A 19627-nucleotide genomic window follows, 5' to 3' on the forward strand; every position below is an offset into this window, starting at 1 on the left:
CTACGTGTCTGTCGTAAAACAGCAAATGACACAAACAGCATTATGATTTCGGTTTTATTTGACTATAAAAGTTACCAAGGTTATGTCTCCAATCAGATTTCACGGAGCGCAGTAGTAGCTCCGCACATCCCGTAATGTGTGTGTAGATTTCCAGTGGTACAAGTTTAATATGTACTTACTACATATTTTATTTCATATTGGAAGTTACATAAGTATTATATTTCTAAAGGAGGTGGAGGAGGAGTAAAATGGCTGTGACATTGTTACGGATAGCCAGCCAGACGGACAGACGTTCATGGCGAAACTATAAGATTTAAAACTTTCGCGTGTTGAACACATATTATGTATTAACTCACATTTATAGACCTGTGACGAAACGTCTGTAAATAAAGGTAATAAAATAAAGAGACCCGTCTGTAAATGTGAGTTAATATATGAAACTATAAGAGTTCCGTTTTTGCTATTTTGGCTACGGCTATCTAAAAGCGAATTTTAAATTAAAAAAAATGTTTTTCTTTTCAGACATCAACTGCGATCGTTCTGCTCATCCACTTATCTCTGCACACGGTGGATGAAGGACTCGCTATAAATCCCGGTGGGTGTGAAATTCCCTTATTTTATTAACACTTACTCCATTCAGTGCACGTAAAAGTATGTTACCTACTACTTACTTTTTATTAACTTGTTGATGATGATGATATTTTTGTAAAATAGGTTTTCATGTTATTTTGTTGCGTTCTTTGGTAGAATTACAGGTGAGTGCAGGTGAGCAAAATGAGTAAGACGCAAGCTAAAGTAGGAGAGCAATTTGTGTTGTGCAATTAATAGGAGCGGAATTTGAACGTTGTAAATCCATTCTTTTTTAAATTGTGTCTGTTTACAACACAATATCTCGTTTACACAAATTGGAGAAACCAAGTGTAAACCCAAAAACAAAACCATTACTTCCAATACACCAATAATATATTGTTTGTGTCATTTGCTTGTGTTTTTAATAGTTTCTGTGTAAGTAAAATGCTACACTTACGTTTCTGTCTTGTATGATAAATAAAATCGTATTAACACTCGTCATCAATAGAGCCCGAAATCGGCATCTGTGTCATTTTGATTACATTACATTAATCACCAATCCGTCACCCGCGTTCAAACTCGATACCAATGCATTTGCCCATGCAGAGCACCCATCAGTCACCCGTGTCACCCCAAACCGATTCCCATTTATTAGAAACATCGAACCGAAGAAAGATAAATACCGATAAATAATTTAAAAGCTTCTGGCTCACTAGTTAGGACACGGGCGGCATATAATTGAATTTGCCCTGATTTTCTCTGGCAGTTTTAACAAATTGGCAAAGACAGGATATCGGAAAGGAGAAATGTGGTGCCTTATTAGATTTCGCCTGTTGATTAATTGGGTTATATAGTCCTTCTTGTTAATGGAAGATGTTGAGGTCTTAATTAACCTTACTTAAATGGATGGAAGCGACTAAGGAGTAATGTTTAGGCACTTTCAGTGCTTTGCCTGCAAAATTTTCGAGCAATTCCCTAATTATTGGTAGAGTAGGTATGTTATTCAGTTTCCACCTGGCCACTTATCTCAGTAGGTAGGTACACTAGGTATGTGTATTGTGATAACTAGCTTTTTAATTCCATCTTCTAGCATGCTGGGTTATTAATGCCAATATTTGTGTATGCTACATGCTAATGTTATTATAAAAGATAATTATGGATTATATATTATTCGATACAAATCACGTTACAAAAATGGTTTGCTCAATATTAAATAGTGCGATTGACAAAAATAGGAATTTTACTCATGTGTAGTACATGATATAAAATGATAAAAGTATTAAGTTCGTACAGTTCGACTAATTGTTGGTTTGTTCCAAAAATAAAAACTTTTTACGAAAAAAGATAACCGGCTCAAAAAGAATTAATTAGAATAATTTTCCTTTATTTGTGTAGGGTTAGTTGTTGATCAATGAAACACTAAAAGTTTAAGCCTTCCTATCTCTGGTGTTTTTAAAGTTATGAGTGTGATATTTCGTATGAAGATAAACAATTTATTTGGCTATCATATGGCGTTCTTGGTTTCTACTTATTTTTAACAGTTTCTGTATTATAAAGCTTTTTTTGAAAAATGGGTTTTGTTTCATTGTGTACTTGTGCATGTTTTCAATGAAACACTCTAATTTTTACAGTGAAACAGATGTAATATATATAGTCTACCATGAAACATCCTTAATAAACATTGAAACTTTGTAATAAATAAGTTACATTAATACATACATCCTTTCAATCAATTAATGAGAAAGGAAAGGAAAAACTAGTGGTAGGCTGAAATTTGTTATTTAAAAGGTTTCCAAAATATGGTATCGTTATAAGATTGCTGAAATATCTAAAAGCGAAAGACTTGTTTCATTGTACGCACACCTAAGTTTCATTGTGAATCGAAAATCTGGTCGGCACTTACGGCATGCTGCGAGAAAGGCGCCTTTTATGTCCACGGAGCATGATTGACAACTAGGTGGACGCGGGAGGGTTTTAAGCATCTCCATGCTTGATATCATACACTTTCTTGCAACATAGTGATTATAAACGACTGTTTCAATGTTAGACATGTGACCTTAACCTTGCCATCAATGAAACATTCAACATATAAACTATCCTATCTCAGCCATTTCTAAAGTTAAGTATCTTATATTTTGTCATATGATAGACAAATTATTATCAATTTTCATGGTATTTTAGTTTCACAGATTTCGCACATAGTCATAATTAATCAAAAAAATAATGAGTTTGTTTCATTGTGTACTAATACTGGTGTTCAGTGAACATCATGTTTCATTGTTTACTACATAAATATGTTTCATTGTGAGACTAGGGGGTGTTTTTTTTAAACAATAAAAAAAAACTGCACCAAAGAGTGAAAGAAATTTAAAAATATTTAGCTCCAAAGTAACTTTAATACACATAGAACACAATAAAAAATTAAATAACGCCAAACTAGACTCTATATCTTGGTAAAAAATTGCGAAACATAAATGAAAAATATTACTTTTGTCACACGAATTCACAATAACGCTCGTAGCAACGTGCTCCTTCTCCGAGGCGCGCTCGCGTATTGGGGAGGTGCTGGGGGTCCTTGAGCCTGCCCTTGCTTGACAGACGGCACTAGCTGATAACACCTAGTTTCCGAGATATCGCAAAGTTTCAGTGTGTACGATTGTTTCAATGTTCGACAACTGACCCTACGATATGCGTTACCAACTGATATATTTGAAGTACATGCTAAGCCATATTTTGAGCTTACCATGATTTTGGTACGATTCGATAAGGATACAGCTATATAATATTAATAGTACCTACGGTGGATTGCCTTCCATACTACCGAAGCGATCGAACAAACTAACATGGCATGGCCCGCGCCAAGGTGTGGGTTCGGTTCGACCGTGTGTTATTATATACCTACACTGCCGTATTCGAACTTCAAGATATTCACAAGAGACGACACGTACTAGATCCATTCTAGATACGTTATAGTTTAGATTTCAACTAGTTCTCTTTTGCAGGGCAATTCGGGCAACCAATGTCACTTTTACGATAGATCGTGTTAGATATCTATTAGATGTGAGTTAGAGCTCTAAGTAATATCTTATGGAAATCGTTCAAGAGTATCTCCAGAATCGCGGAAATGTCAAATTTGACAGGTTAGATCTTAAACATATCGTTATCGTATCTTGGCGATGTCTAAAAGATATATATCTAATAGATGTCTATTACAAAATCCGAATCGGGCCCATAGTATTATATTCATGTTCATTGTTGTGTCTTGAAAGAACAATTTTACAAATCTTAGGACTGTATATAGCACGCAGGCATGGGACTTAATATTTCAAATTGGACCCGGGTTCGGAATAATCGAAGGTACACATACATGTATTTTAAAAAAACAGCCTACCGAATACAGAACCTCCGCGTTCTTCAAAGTCGATTGAAGTCGGTTAAAATAGATTATACACCCGCAAACCTTCACATTTAAAAATCTTTTAGGCATTTTCCAAGAAAAAAGTGTATGTCTAACCAAAATTGCTAATTAATTGGGTTATGCGAGTATAGGTATTAATATCATTCTTTATTAAAGTGGTAAAAAAATACAAAGGTTTTTTTGATAAAACTATCAGATACGGGATCGTTTCGTTAAATAAATAATAACGTTTATTCAGGGATATATTCCAATGCACGTATTTATTTAAACTGAGGGAAAATCACGTGATCCGTTTCATTTCATATATTCGCGAAAATGGCGCAAAGGTTATTTAAACTCTATTTCCCCGGAACACAACCCGTAACGTTGCATACATTTATTTTCAATTTTGCTAAAACATCTTGGATTTCTCATTTTCACACTGAGCGAGATTACATGAGGTAAAAAACAAAGTTCATATACGAGATTTAGTCTTAAATATTCATTGGCACAAACTCATTTTCGGCATGAACGCAATATCTGCCACCTTTCGGAGATCACCATGAAATTAGTAATATTTCCTTAGAAATTGACGTTATAGTGTTTTTGTTGCTGAATATATATTTTTGCACACTGCATACATCTGCGAAGAAATTCAAAGGTGTATGTGAAGTCCCCAATCCGCATTGGGCTAGCGTAGGGACTATAGCCCAAGCCCTCTCGCGCATGAGAGGAGGCCTGTGCCCAGCAGTGGGACGCATATAGGCTCACATTATTATTTATTATTATCTTCTTTATTTATTTATCTTCTTAGTTTAGGTTTTTTTACAATATGAATATAAAAGTAAAATAAAAAACATTTACAAAACAATAAAAAATACATATAAACATATTATAAAAAAACCTAACCTAGGGTGCCGCCAGCAGCGGGGCAAGGCCCAAGCTGCCGGTGGTCAGGGCTGCAGAGAGAGGAACCGGCGGACTATCCGCGCCGTGTCCAAGATCACCGCTTTCTGCATCTGGCCCTTGATCCAACCACCTAGCGAGAGTCTCTCAAGATGTTGGTCGAGACTCTTCGCTATTAGACCGTTCGCTGAAACAACTATCGGGACAATGATCGTCGAATCAACATCCCACATGGCGGTTATTATTATTATTATTAATATATATTTTTATATAGGTGCGAAAGATGTCCCCTTCACGAGCTAGCTAGTCAAGAAAACTTGCTAAGAACTGTTTTACAGAAATAAAATATCTATTATAGGTACATATTTTACAGAATTAATAATGTTAAAAAGTTTTTATTGATAATGGCCTAAAAATAAATTCATATTTCCACATTAATAATACAGGGCGTCCCACGGCGATGCCACATGGAGGGAAAGTACCTTAAATATCATAGATAGCATATTTTGCTGAAAGAAGACTTCATTTTATTTTTAAAACTTAGTTAAATTGCATTCATACTTTTTTAATTTTTTTTGAAAAAAAAAAAAATGTATGGAAAAAAATTTATCGCGTCATTGGAGGAAAAGTACCTTAATTATTGTAAATGAACATCTTACTGAAAGAATACATTATTTCGATTTAAAAAAACAAGTTGAATTGCATTTTAAATAATTTCATGGTTAAACCGGGAATCGAACCCGCTACACGAGAAAAAAAAATAATTTGGCAAAAAAATAATTCTCACATTGAAGCCTTTCGATCGGTATGACAAAGCTACAAGGTATTTTTTTTCTCGTGTAGCGGGTTCGATTCCCGGTTTAACCATGAAATTATTTAAAATGCAATTCAACTTGTTTTTTTAAATCGAAATAATGTCTTCTTTCAGTAAGATGTTCATTTACAATAATTAAGGTACTTTTCCTCCAATGACGCGATAAATTTTTTTCCATACATTTTTTTTTCAAAAAAAATTAAAAAAGTATGAATGGAACTTTACTAAGTTTTAAAAATAAAATGAAGTCTTCTTTCAGCAAAATATGCTATCTATGATATTTAAGGTACTTTCCCTCCATGTGGCATCGCCGTGGGACGCCCTGTATAAACAAAATTGATAAACGGAACCACTGTCCACATACCGCACTGGAACTTGGCCAGCTTGCCCGCGTAATACTCGTGCGTTATTTTCCTTATCGTCATAACACGTTTTATAATATAGAGTTATGGAAAACCTAATGGGCGTTATTTATGGGTAAACTCGTCCAAAGCTTTTGCTAAGCCCGTTAAGTTTTAGGTACTGATCGTTTTTACTATATACATAATAAAACAAAAATAGAAATCTTGGGATGTCATTAAAGTTTAGGAATTTACTTGGCTGGTTCGCACACCAACTTCTATGCAAGGGCCACTTCTCTCTGTAGCTGACTGTACATGATGCTTACTAAAGAACCCGTTCAAGGCAGTCTATTCTGGCGGACGGGTAACTACGGAACCCTACACTGAGCCATACTGAGCATGGCCCGACATGCTCTTAGCTGGTTTTTGTTAGTTAATTTGATTTGGTTGTAGGGAGTCAACTTTACTACCTATGCAGCTGACTGTACTATTATAGCTTAAAATGTAGGAAAAATCATACGCAATATGTATTTGATACCAGTTTCGTTATTTCGTTAGTATACAATTAATATACTTCGTTATCAACGTATTCGAATGAATATTCGTTTAGGTACTTTCTTTCATCTACCTACACTTATTACTTTTTGCAAGAATAATGTACAGGGAGCGTAGCCAACCTGCCAATCGTTTACGCTCCGTAGTGAACGAAACGCAACTGTCACTGTCACACTTATATGGAAGAGTGATAGAGCTTGGAGACAAAGCTTTCGCTGTCGTAGCGCAAGCGATTGCTCCCTTGGCTCGCACCCGAGAGGCGTCTTTCAATGGTGCGATTGTTTTCAGTATACGTACCTAAATGATATGTATTATATTGCTGTTCTCTTTTATAAGTACATACCTACGCTTATTTTCCTCAGATGTCATATTACGTAGATATACTTTGTATGTTATTACAATTATATTATCCTTCTTTCTAATGTCAGCTCCAATATGAAGGTAATTTAATTTTCATTCGCTTACAGCTTTGCTGTCATATTTATGGCACGAACTTTTGGTGCTCTTGGAAATCACACTCACACTGCAATATATACAGGGTGACATTTGAGCCGTGATCAGTAATATGTTTTCCTAACTCCATAAACAACGAGCAATTTAATATCCCTACTCTTACTAAAATCAGACAAGATTTTGTGTGTATTATGTACTTGAGTTTTATTAGTCTAAATAGTTTTTATGAAACATTAATATACCTATGTAATTATTAATGTAGGTGATCGGCCCGATTCAATCATTTATGTGCATTAAAATAGTAGATAGTAACACCGTAATATAACGTTATAATTCTTACTTAGATAGCTACTGTGAGTATTTTGGGGCTTTTATTATTATTATTAAGTATAATATATATCGTTAGGTGACAACCAAAATTCACTAATTACTACCACAAGTTCAGAGCCATAATAGTAAACTGTAGTACTGGTAATATTTAAGACATCGTTGATTTATGCTTAATATTTCTTTTGTGTAATATTAGTGACTTTTGGTTGTCACCTGACGATATATGGGTAACCAATTCTATTTTTGAAGTGAAAACTTCTTTAGCGGCGCTGGGAACTTTTTGAGGTGGGGAAAAAATGATAAACTCGAGACAGTGTAAGGCGATCACGTGACCGTAAGGGGCGTAAGGCGATCACGTAACCGTAAGGGGCGTAAGGTTTAGATGGCCACTCATAATTTAGATGGCATTTAAATCAATAAAGAAAAACTAAATGTTATTTGACATTTATGTTGCGGACTCCTTTTCAAGACTCTTTACCTATGTTCAAATAATTTGACGTTGTCATGGCAATATGTAAATAAACATGTCAATGAAAAAGTGTGATCTTATTTGAGAATGATAATAATATATAAATAATAAATAAATAGAATACCTCCGCTAAACGTATGTATCGTGTTACCGGGCGTCGGTAACATAGTGAGGTGAGTTTTCACTTTTATCGGCACTCCCGGAGTGCAAACGTTGGTGCTTGTTTTAATAATGTTCTTGCTACCTGTGTGTGAAAAATTGTATGATTTAAAAATGTAATAATACACGTTTCTAGTCAATTAAAAATGTAATAGACCATACATAAAAACTATAGTATAAAAGAAAAGGTACATGATTAAAATATTGATAAATTAATATCGTCAGGTGACAAGCAAAACTCACTAAGTACCACCATAAGTTCATAGTCATAGTGAACCATATTAGTACGAAAAGAAGGTTGATTTTTGTTTAAATATTTTTTAGTAATTAGTGACTTTTGCTTGTCACCTGACGATATCAGACTACAAGTACCTAGTGATTTATACTAATAAAATAACGTTTTATATGCCTCTTAAAGGTGAATTTATGTCAATTGTCTTTTCACTTCTCATGCTCAAAAAGTGCACCTTTATGTCGCGCGTAGACGACATAAAATCGCATTTTATGCTCTAGACCATAAAAGTAAAATTTTCTTCTAAGACTAAGGTAATCGGTCTCAACAGCCAAACAGTTAAACATATTGCACAATTTTACTGAGCAATAAAATTGTGTAGATGACAAAACTTGTTATATTATTTTATTTTTGCTACAATTTATTAGAAATCCGTATTTTCTGTCATTAAATTTAGTAAATCACATAAAATAGGAGTCGATTATCGTTCAAAAATGCTCCGAAATGTTTGACTTGGCAGAAAACCAAGCGTCTGAAACTCTGATCACATCAAATTAAAAAAAAAATTAAAAAGTTAGTTGGCGGGAATTGTTTATGTATTATGTTCTTTCGCTTTACGACAATTTCGTGGTGTAAATTGCCGTGAAAAATATAATAATCGAAGTGAAAAGCAGAGTGTACAACAAGGGCATAAAATGTCCATTTTTACCCTCGTCTACTATATTGGTCTTCGCTTCGCTCAGACCAAAAAATTGCCTCGGATAAAAATGGGTCACTTTATGCTCTTGTTGTACAATCTACTATTTCTCGCCAGGCTGCACTTGCATCCGCTTCACGTCGACGCTCGGCAAGGAGCGCGGCACGTTCAGCAGCCCGGACTACCCGCGCGCCTACCCGCCGCACCTCGACTGCGTGCTCTACACCTTCCTCGCCGCGCCGCACGAGATCGTCGAGCTCGTCTTTACAGACTTTGACATCTACAAGGAACATCTCGAGTGAGTATTTAACGTAAGGGCTCATTTAGACGGCGCGCGAACTCGTAGTTACATTGCGGACCATTGAGGTTACGTCAATTCAGCCGACCGATCAAATGACGCAATGTAATGAAACTCGCATGCGAGTTCTCGCACCGTCTAAATGAGCCCTTATACGAGTTTTTGGTACGTATACGAGATGCGCAGTAGGTAATTAATAATATATCAATAAATTGGCGTACTTACCTACTATTTTATTAGGCAGGGTTCCGCAATGTATCCCATGGCCTAGGTAATTTTAGACTCGATCAACTGTCAATAGTCCTTACATCCTGGCGGGCAACATCCGCTCAGTGTGCCCCTTACATTTCGTTAAAGTGCTCTACGCCACAAACGCCAAAAACTTATGATAAAGAAAAATAAAAGTTGTACGTTGTTTTAATAAAACCTATGAAAATGTGTTCATTGGGGCCTATGGTAACTACCCTTAGAATATGCTATCGTATCAAAAATACACGTCGTAGACAAATTTAAATACATAAAAATGTGTGGAAAAAGCTACGTCTAATCTGGGCAGATGAGGCTGAATGAATCGTGACTTTTAGACAAAATAAATGTTCTATAATAATCACAAAGATTTTTAAATCCCTAGTATAGGTATTAAAATTCCTTTCACTCAGCAATAGAGGATTAAATTTTTATATTTTCCTTTAGCGTAAATATAACCATTCCAAGGATCAATTTACATTTCTGTCACAACGCAAGCAGTAAAACCGTCGATGTGAACGGCTAAAGACAGCTATTTCAATGGCAATAAACAAGTATTGTGGAACCCTTGACATGGCGTTTTTCAAACAGATTCGTTTTACGCTATTAAATGGATAGGTACATTTATAGTTATATATGTGGGATATATTTAAACTAGTGGCTCTGTGAGCTGTAGACCTCGCGAGCAGAGCTTAAAACTGAATAAATGTATGGCAAAAATATTTATTAAAATATAGGTATAGTACATGTAATATAAACAAAAAATTAAAAACTACATAAAGCTACAAACAAAAATTAAACGAATACGCTTAACCCGCGCTTGATAAATAAAAAATACGAAATTTTTCATTTTTTCAAAATATCAAAATAAAATAAAAAACAACTATACGAAATTTAAGTATTAAAAAAAATACAAAAAGTTATGTAGCAGTATATACAATTACTGGGGATTGAACCAGGGACCTCCCGATGCAAACAAAGAAAGCGAACGTTTGCAAAATACGCCATTATAGTTCTTACTAAAGCTGACGAAATTTAGCTACTCATTCTCAAGTAAAAACTAAATATCTAAATACCGCCAAAACTAGCGATACAAATTTTCTGAATTTTTGGCCATTTAATCTATAAGCATATCTCAAAAAGAAAAAAACTCTTATGATACCGATACGACTATTTGTTTAGGCGGGAGCTATCACGACTCCGCCATTTTGAAAAATTTCCAAAAACCGGATCGACAAAATTTTTTTATTTAGTCATAGAATTCGGTCACAAAAATTCACGAAAATCGGTTAAGAATTGCGACCTGTAGAGGAGAACATCCGGACATACAAAAGCAAAATGCCCGAGTCAAAACGTAGACCTTCGCTACGCTGCGGTCAAAAAATATTAGCAAGCGTATTAAGTCCTGTATTGGAGCTTCTCAGACAAAAGATTTTTCAGAAATGAACTAAAAAAAAAACTTTAATTCAATTTCGTTTATCCAGATTTAGATAGTGTACCAATTTCATAAGAACGCTGCATAAGGAAAAGACAAAAAAATGCATCGACTCAAGGGCGTCGCTAACGGCTTTTCGTATGACAATATACCAATTTACATGTAGTTAATTAGTATACCCTGCCAAAACCTGGAACACTCAATCAAGCATTTATTTACAAATGTGTTAACATTTCCACGATAAGTTTGTTTTAATCAATATAAAAGCCCTCGTCAATACAAAGGAAGCCAAAGAACTTACCAGCATTTCGGTTAACAATGGAGAGGAAAATGTCAATGAAAATGTATTAACCCTATTTTTCCCGGTTATTTTGAAGAGTGACATGACAATAGGCTTTGAAAACCATTCGAGTGGTCATAAAATTAAACAATACAAAATGTTGTTCCATTTCACAGGATCGGTTGAAATAAACAATTATGTTTGAAGTCACAACAAGTAAGACAATTTTCTTTTGTAAGTCTAAAATCCTTACATTCATTGGATGATGGTCTGATGAAGATTAGGTAGCTTTTAAAAAAATCAGTAACTTTCCAAACTGATCGTGAATATGAAATAAAACAAGTACATTTTTTACAAAAAGCTTTTATATACCTATATCCGTATAAATTGATGATGTAATATTTCTGTCGGCTTTTGTTGGACAAAGTGATATCGCAATCATCTTCGTTTCTAATATTTATTGTTTCAATCAGAGAACGAGCCAAGATTTGTAACCCTAGAGACCAAAGCAATTACCAATTCGCGGAACTAAGCTTAATTAATTTGATGTGCGTTTACTCCTCCGTTATTCGTAAGAAGTCTTGAATCAATAAATGTATAATTCTAGGAGAATATCTTTGCTCCATTCTCCTGTTTGGAAAGTTCGCTTTTCATATTATGTAGATTTAGACGGGCAGAAATCGCTTTTCTCACTATAGTATAACTAAGTCTAGTAGGTATACCGAGTGTGGCCTGTAACACGAGCAAAAAATTAAACGGTGGGCTGTACTTCTCAAACTGACCAACATTGGTTCAGTGACTTTAACCTTTTCGACGAGCTGTCACGCTGACGCCACGTCACCGAAGTGTCAAAACTGAAATTGAACTTTATGCATATGCACGTAGGTCTATGTTGCTCTGTGATATGTGACCGATTAATCGGTCTTTGCCGTTGAATCTACGGTGCGGATATATCGGTCATTGGCGTCCAAAAAGTTAAAAAATATGAAGACGAATATGAAGATTTCCTATTTTTTATACAAATATAAATATTACCTTCAATGTAGGTACGCTGTCATCAGTGTAATTAATGTTGATTGTCACGCTATAAACAACAAATTTCGCAATACATTACATCTTACAATAAACTTTTGCTACTTGTGCTACAATTAAAATAAGTACCTACAAATTTTTCGATGTCGATTCTCGCCTCGGCCGTCGGTGGATTTGGTCACATTTTCTTTGGTATATGGTATTTATTTCAGTTCATAAGTAGCAATATTATTTTTATTTTCTATAAAAAACCTACTTACTCGTAATGTACTCTCAATCAATATATATTATAAAAGAAAGTGTACAATGTGCGTGCCGCTAAAACTCATAAATGAGTCCCGATACGATCGAGGAAGTTATATGGTGTGGTAGCCCTTCGTATCTCCCGTCCATGAAGAAGTATCCCGTTTTTACTTGAAGGGTGCACACTTGAAGATATAAGGGCTGAAAGTTTCGCCCAGACCCAGACCCAGAAGCAGTCGTTTTGTTTTTGAATTTTGAACCTTAACTTAATAGACGAAAGTTCAGAATATATCGTGAAATACATACAAAAATTTGCAGATACAAATTTTTGTAGTGTGATGTCTCGGCTCTCGGAGGGAGAGTAGCGATTATTTCCCTAAAATCGAATTTTACTGGAAGCAATATTTCCATTCGCAAAATTTGCCATTTTATTCTTTCTCACTAGCTTCCTTTCCCGGAAGCATTTTTAACCAATTCGCATATTTTCCTATTATAATTATATTTCAATAGCTTATTTTGCTGATACGTTTTCAAACCATTCGAATAGTTTGTTAAATCAATATGGTTCTATAGAATAGGTATGTTGGTTCTGGCGCTGTTTTGGTCGCAGTTCACCTAACACACTTCTCCTCGCTTCGCTCGTCGTCGTACCTAACTAGGCTCTGTCAAATGACACTCTTTAGTGATTGTAAACAAATGAAATATCGCGGGAAATTATGCGAATGGTTAGAAATCCTGTTAGGGAAATAATCTATTGAAAAATTAATATAATATAGAAAAATATGCGAATTGGTTAGAGATGCTATCGGGAAAGGAATTAGAAGCTATTGAGAAATTAAAAAGTGGTAAAATTAGCGAATGGCAGAAATCGCAACAAGGAAAAAACGATTTTCGTAAAATATTTAGTAGCACCACTCCTCGGAGGCTAGACATTTCTAGAACAGTCCAGAATATTCGAGAGTATTCGAGCGCATTCCACAACATTTCAGAACAGTCTGGAATGTTGTCGAATGTTCGAGAATATCCCAGATCATTATGGAATATTCCAGAACACTCTCAAATGTTGTGGAATATGCTGAAATATTGGGGGCGATTTGATTTTTTTTTTTTCAACTATCACACAATCACATGTCAACTCTCTGAGCGAAGCCGGGTACCTCAGCTAGTGTATTAAAAAACACTATACTCTAGGTCTTTCTGGGGCCTACTCGCTCTTGAGCGTCGAGAAACACAAATTTGATTCGGAGGTTTCAGGTATAAAGCTAAACGCTTATTGAAAATCTAGGAACAATTTCCGCCTCCGCTAAAAGTTCGTTCAAGTCCAACTTTCATACCTTAACCGTACATTTTGCTACAAGTATTGTTTATAAGTAGCCATACAATATCTCGACAATATGTCGGAACTTGAACAAGAGTTAAAGTGTCGTTTATTTTGCGCCATGTGTGTTGGTACGGTTGGTGGGTGATCGATTGCTAAGGTTAAGTACACTTTGATGGGCGATCATGAGAAATCTTAATCTATTTGTTTATTTCTATTAATTTATGGATTACCGTAAAATGGGGTGAGTAGGGTCAAAACTGAAATTCAAACCTCGATAACATTTTATTTTTACATATGAAAACTGAATGGTGTATATAATAATTAATAAGTGTCCCGGACGTTTGTATTTTAAGCCCTTGCTACACGGTCGCCGACAAGCCCCTCAGACCGCGTGGCCTTGGTCTGGACGGACCGTGTAGACAGTTGTTTCCAACAAAATTTGACCAAAACTGACCAAGGACAGACCAAGGTCAGACGGTTAGAAGGCTTGTCGGCGACCGTGTAGCAAGGGCTTTAGTTTTTATTTTATTTTGGGTAGTTCCATTTCATAACTTTGCCGAGAAAGAGGAAAACCCACCTCACCCCGTAGTGCCTCGTATTTGGGGTGAGAGGGGTTTTCATACAAAGGTGATTTTGGAAGATTGTTGGATCGATTTTTTTTTTATTATGCGTATTACTATAGCTCCATTTTACTAATCTTTGTCAAGAAACGATCGAAGGAGCATGTACATCAAAGGAAGGTTCTTTGATTACCTACCTACGTTATTTACGGCCAAGTCTGTACCAATTAGAGGCGGAATGTCTGAAACCTTCTTCTAGTTAGATCGGCATGTATTTAGCAAGCCTTTGCGTTCGGAATTTCCTTTAAATCCATCAGAAACAAATTGTTTCTTAATTCATTACCTACCAGAATCGGTAATTCATGCTGTTCACATTTAGTCAATACATTTTTACATTTAAATTGTTAAAATTGAATTAAATACGTGTTAGTTTGCACCTAAATTACTAGGACATAAATTAAATTTTCTGAAATGAATAAAAACCGAGCTTCTGCGGGTAGGTACTTATCTCATAAATTCTTTACAGTATAAATATAATTATTCAATAATTTACAATTAACTCCTTGTAATTTTTTTGCAAAAAGTAATCTAAAAAAACATGGCACAGAATAAATTAGCTAAACAGGTAGCGCATCTCCTTATTAAAACCACTGATTGAATTCATTCTTCGCAGTACTGCAACTTAGTAACTACTTCAGCAATTTCCGGCCATAAGCCATAGACTAATTGAATATTAATAACTTTCAAATATTTAAATTAGACGAAGCAAGTCGTGGCAAACTTACAAACTATCTATCTATCGTATGAAGGAACTTACAAACTATCTTTTGTTGTTCCTCGTTTGTCTCCGTCGCCCTACCGCAATTGTGGTGCGGTGAGGCCCATAAATATTACCGTAACGAGTTTACAGAGGTAGTTACCGGTAATGCAATAATGGATGTGATACTATTTACTGTTTCAAATTTTAGAAGTAAAAGTGGGAATTCTGATTGGCAATTTAGTTGGAAAAATTTACTATTTTCGGGTTTTGATTTATATAATTTATTAACTCTCATGCGACTTGATTGAATGTTTAGTACCTATACCTTCTACAAATACCGTTTACATGCATGCAATTCTATTATTATTTGTAAAGGTATTTTTATACTAAAATTATTCTGTATTTTTGTGATATAAAATGCATAGCCAATCAAACAACATCCAACCCGTTCAATCCCTTGATATTTCCAGCCAGGTGCGATTTTACGTTCTCATACAAAATGTACGACGTTAGTGGCGCTAAAGTGCATTGGGAGCAATACAATCCTTACCTTTTATATATATTTCGAAATGAAACATGTCAATACAAATGGTGTAAAGAAAATTGTGGAACTTTCATAAAATTCACTGTTTTCTCGGAATGGCAATATCATTATAATTATAATACTGTCACCCAATTTAAGTTAGGAATTCGGATTTTACCAGAAAAAAATGTTACATACTTATTACCTTAAAAATATTAATAAAAATACTAGGTAAATTACTGCTAAATATTTCCTAAGTACCTTCGTAATTTTAGATATCAAAAAAATTACGTGATGTTGATAACAGTAGCCCTTGAATTATTGGTATTAAATATAATATTTTTTTTATCAATTTATTTTACACACCAATTAAGATAAAGCTATCGCAAAGCACACCCTTTTAATGTTTGACTCCTGCTGCCGACGCCATCTTGTACAAAAACATTGTGTTGAATCCCTCCTATCCAAATATTAGTAACTCTTTGTCCACCTCAAAGGCCGTATCTCCGGTTATAGATCACGCGGCGCGTTGCGGTGACATAGTCGCGACTAATCGCACGGAACTAACAAACTGTATCCGACGTCACAACTTACAAGGGTTGCCGTTAATGTTGCAAATCGACTCGGCAGCTTGCGGCTGAATAAGGGCTCATTTAGACTATTTACGCGCGACCATTGAGGTGAGTTCAATTCAGCCGACCGATCAAATAACGCAATGTAATGAAACTCGCATGCGAGTTCGCGCGCCGTCTAAATGAGCCCTAAGGGTGTAAAATATGCTTTCCATTAAGTAAGTACCTATTATGTTACAGATATCATGAATGCGTGGAACAGCAGGAAATTTTAGCAAGCCTTACCCTTAGCCTTATGTTAGAGTTTTTATTCTACATTTTTGTGAGAATTTCTTCATTTGCCACTTGTTAGAAAGATACGTAATTACGTGTTGTTACGTGTTTTCTTTAGCTGTAAATGATAAAAATCGTCCATTATACTCGTATAATAGTAATCCATTTTAGTTTTACAAAATCACACGCACCTGTATATTATAACCATTTTTGGATTACTATCTTATGTATCTTGTTAATACAATAATATTATGTGACTTTACGTGTGTATATCGAGCGCTCCTGGTGGTCTAGTCTCTAAATAATTATTTTTTAAATTAAGGTCTCCTCGCTTGCAAATCTTCTCAGAATTAATAGTCCAAGTTAGATATTTTAGGAGTCAAGTCAAGTCAAGTCAGTTGTAATAAATAGAAAATAGTACCTAACGGTTCAAACGTAGTAGCTGGGTGACAAATCACTGTCAGGCGCCATTTTAGCTCTATCTGAGCCTTCATTATTTCTACTCTCTATCATTTGGGCCAATTTATAGAGTTGTCAATTTTACTATGGGGGTTCTACAGGGGTTTTACAAATGACCACTGGCCCGGCATACAAAAGACGGGAAAGGTAAAATGGTAGGTATCCATGTAAACTTATGGTACCGTTAAATGGGGTGAGTAGGGTTCGCGGGGAGAGTTGGGTTATGAATGGGGAGAGAAGGTATGAAAGGGGGGTGAGATGGAATTTTAAGGCTACTGCTACAAAAATTATTGTGTGTGTATTCCAATTTAAAATGGAGTTATAGTAACACTCATAATAAAAAAAATCGATCCAACAATCTTCCAAAATCACCTTTGTATGAAATTCCATCTCACCCCAATTACGAGGGATTACGGGGTGAGGTGGGATTTCCTGTTAATCGTCAAAGTTATGAAATGGAACTACCCAAAATAAAATAAAAACTAAAATACAAACGTCCGGAACACTTATTATATATACCATTCAGTTTGCATATGTAAAAATAAAATGTTATCGAGGTTTGAATGTCAGTTTTGCCCCTACTCACCCCATTTTACGGTACAGATGTAGCGCATAATTATTTTTCATCCTATTTTCTCGGAAATGTAGTTGTCATGCTACTTCAGTCGACCTCAGTACTTTTTGTACCGAGACTGACTGAAATAACAAAATGTTCGTACGTTTTCGTCACAATACATATCTGTAATATTTTTTCCTCTTGCGTCATAAACATACACATACATAAACCTACACAAGCAAACGCTAAATAAATTATATTAAAACACAAGAACCTTATAAAATATAATACGTGTTTGATTGATTAAGACACAAAGAAGCGATTTAATTTATTTACCGAAGTTTAACTCAAGAAACAAGAGCCACAAGAAAATCCGAGCACTCAGTCAAATTTAGTTTATCGCTTCACTGCACTGCACTGGTTTCGCTTTGTTTTACAGTAGCATCACTGCGCATAATATGAAATGCTTACGTTATTTTAATATAATAATATCTTTACTGGATTGTTTTTGAATTGCCACGGAACAAAACAAAACCGGCGCTACAGCCACGGATACCTAACAAAGGCGTAACATGCAGCTTTATTCTGACCGTATCACAAAATTTAAATAAAAAAATCTAAGCCATCACTTAGCCACTTTGAAATTCAACGTCGATTAGCGGTAAAAATGTAGGAAACCTGAAGTTTGGATTTAGAAAATCTTACCGTAGTAAATACAGTGTAAAGGCATACATATATAGGTACACATGTATGTGTCTATGCAAATCTGCTATCAATACAGACACGTTCCATTATTGCAAAGACCATAACGACTAAATTGCTACTGGAATTCACATTTACCTAAACGCAATCGGCGGGCCGCAGTACCGAATAGGTCTCCGATGCGTCGTACAGCCCGTTTCGACAAATTATTGTCGGACAAGAGCCGCCGCTTTGTGTTCACAGGATTTCACTATTTTTATTGCTCTTTCTCTGCGGTGCACGCGAAACCTGTGTTTGGGATTGGCTTAAAAATATGTTTGAAGGTTTCTTGATCCTTTTATTCTGCTCGGTTATGTTTCCAATGTCCAATACAATTGTTACTTGTTACCATTTGTACAATAGGTGTGGTAACAGTGAAAATAATAAATAAACATGTATATGGGTATTTCTATGTTGGGTTTTCCCAAAACTTGCATAACAGTACTTACTACCTAAAAGGTACCTATTCCATTCGCAGACGTAGGTAACAAAGGTATTGAATGCTTCATCAGATTGCGAGTTGTATGCGTCGCGTTTCATTACTGTAGAGCGAAATTATTTTCCCTCGTTTTAATTTTGTATTGTTCGCTTCGTCATTTGTATACATGAAGGACCTTATGGAATGTCTGAAGGCCTGGAAGGCCTGTCTGAAATTAATTGTAACAAAATATGTCAACTATTTTCTTATTTTGTTTTGTGATTTGAACTAGAATCACAAAACAAATATGTATGTATATAATAGGTAAGTATAGGTACTTAGTCTACATATTACAGCTAAAATTAGGTTGGTATACCTACAATCTCTATACTAACACATAGGGTAGGTACAGTACAAAATAGAAACTCTATCTGCGTAAGAAAAAAAATACGACAGCACGTAATAAATTGTCCCCTGAATAAATTTATTTTCATTTCAACTACAGTAACTTTAAAAATTTTCGACTAAAAGTCAGTTAAACTAACATTAGGTACCTGGTAAGTAAAAGTATAATATTTATGTTCAATATATTTATCGGCAGGCAAATTTCAACTCTGGTTAAGTAATGTGAAAACGATTTGTCAGAATCTTCTAGCAGGATAACTTTACTTAATTTGTACCGACGACATTGCCTTGCGTCGTATAATACTCGTATCTATAAAGCTATAATGGAACTATGGAATAACATTAAGTTGTACACTGCTGCAAAGTTTAACAAGCCAACTTTAAATTCACCACTCAAATAAGTTTAGGTAACATAATTAGGCGTTAAATAATGCGATGGCAAAGAGACTTGCTTTTTAAGTCGATGTCAATATTTTTTTTTATTTAAGTATCATACCAAAAAAAAACTGTTATTATAAAATATATACTTGGTCAACCAGATCTTGACAGTAGAAAAAGGCGGCAAATTTGAAAAATGTAGGC

The 19627-nt window shown here is 35.1% G+C and overlaps 1 protein-coding gene across 2 annotated transcripts in view; it reads left to right on the plus strand.

Moving 5' to 3' along the window:
- The window catches only part of LOC134658122 (suppressor of lurcher protein 1-like), a 61945-nt gene that overhangs the window by 28986 nt on the left and 13332 nt on the right, over positions 1 to 19627 (plus strand). For both annotated transcript variants that reach the window (XM_063513740.1, XM_063513732.1), the window contains exons 3-4: positions 523 to 595; positions 9041 to 9221. In XM_063513740.1, coding sequence (XP_063369810.1) covers positions 523 to 595; positions 9041 to 9221 — 254 coding nt within the window. The remainder of the gene's footprint in view (positions 1 to 522; positions 596 to 9040; positions 9222 to 19627) is intronic.

This window comes from Cydia amplana, chromosome 2 (assembly GCF_948474715.1).
Source record: "Cydia amplana chromosome 2, ilCydAmpl1.1, whole genome shotgun sequence".
NCBI lineage: Eukaryota > Metazoa > Arthropoda > Insecta > Lepidoptera > Tortricidae > Cydia > Cydia amplana.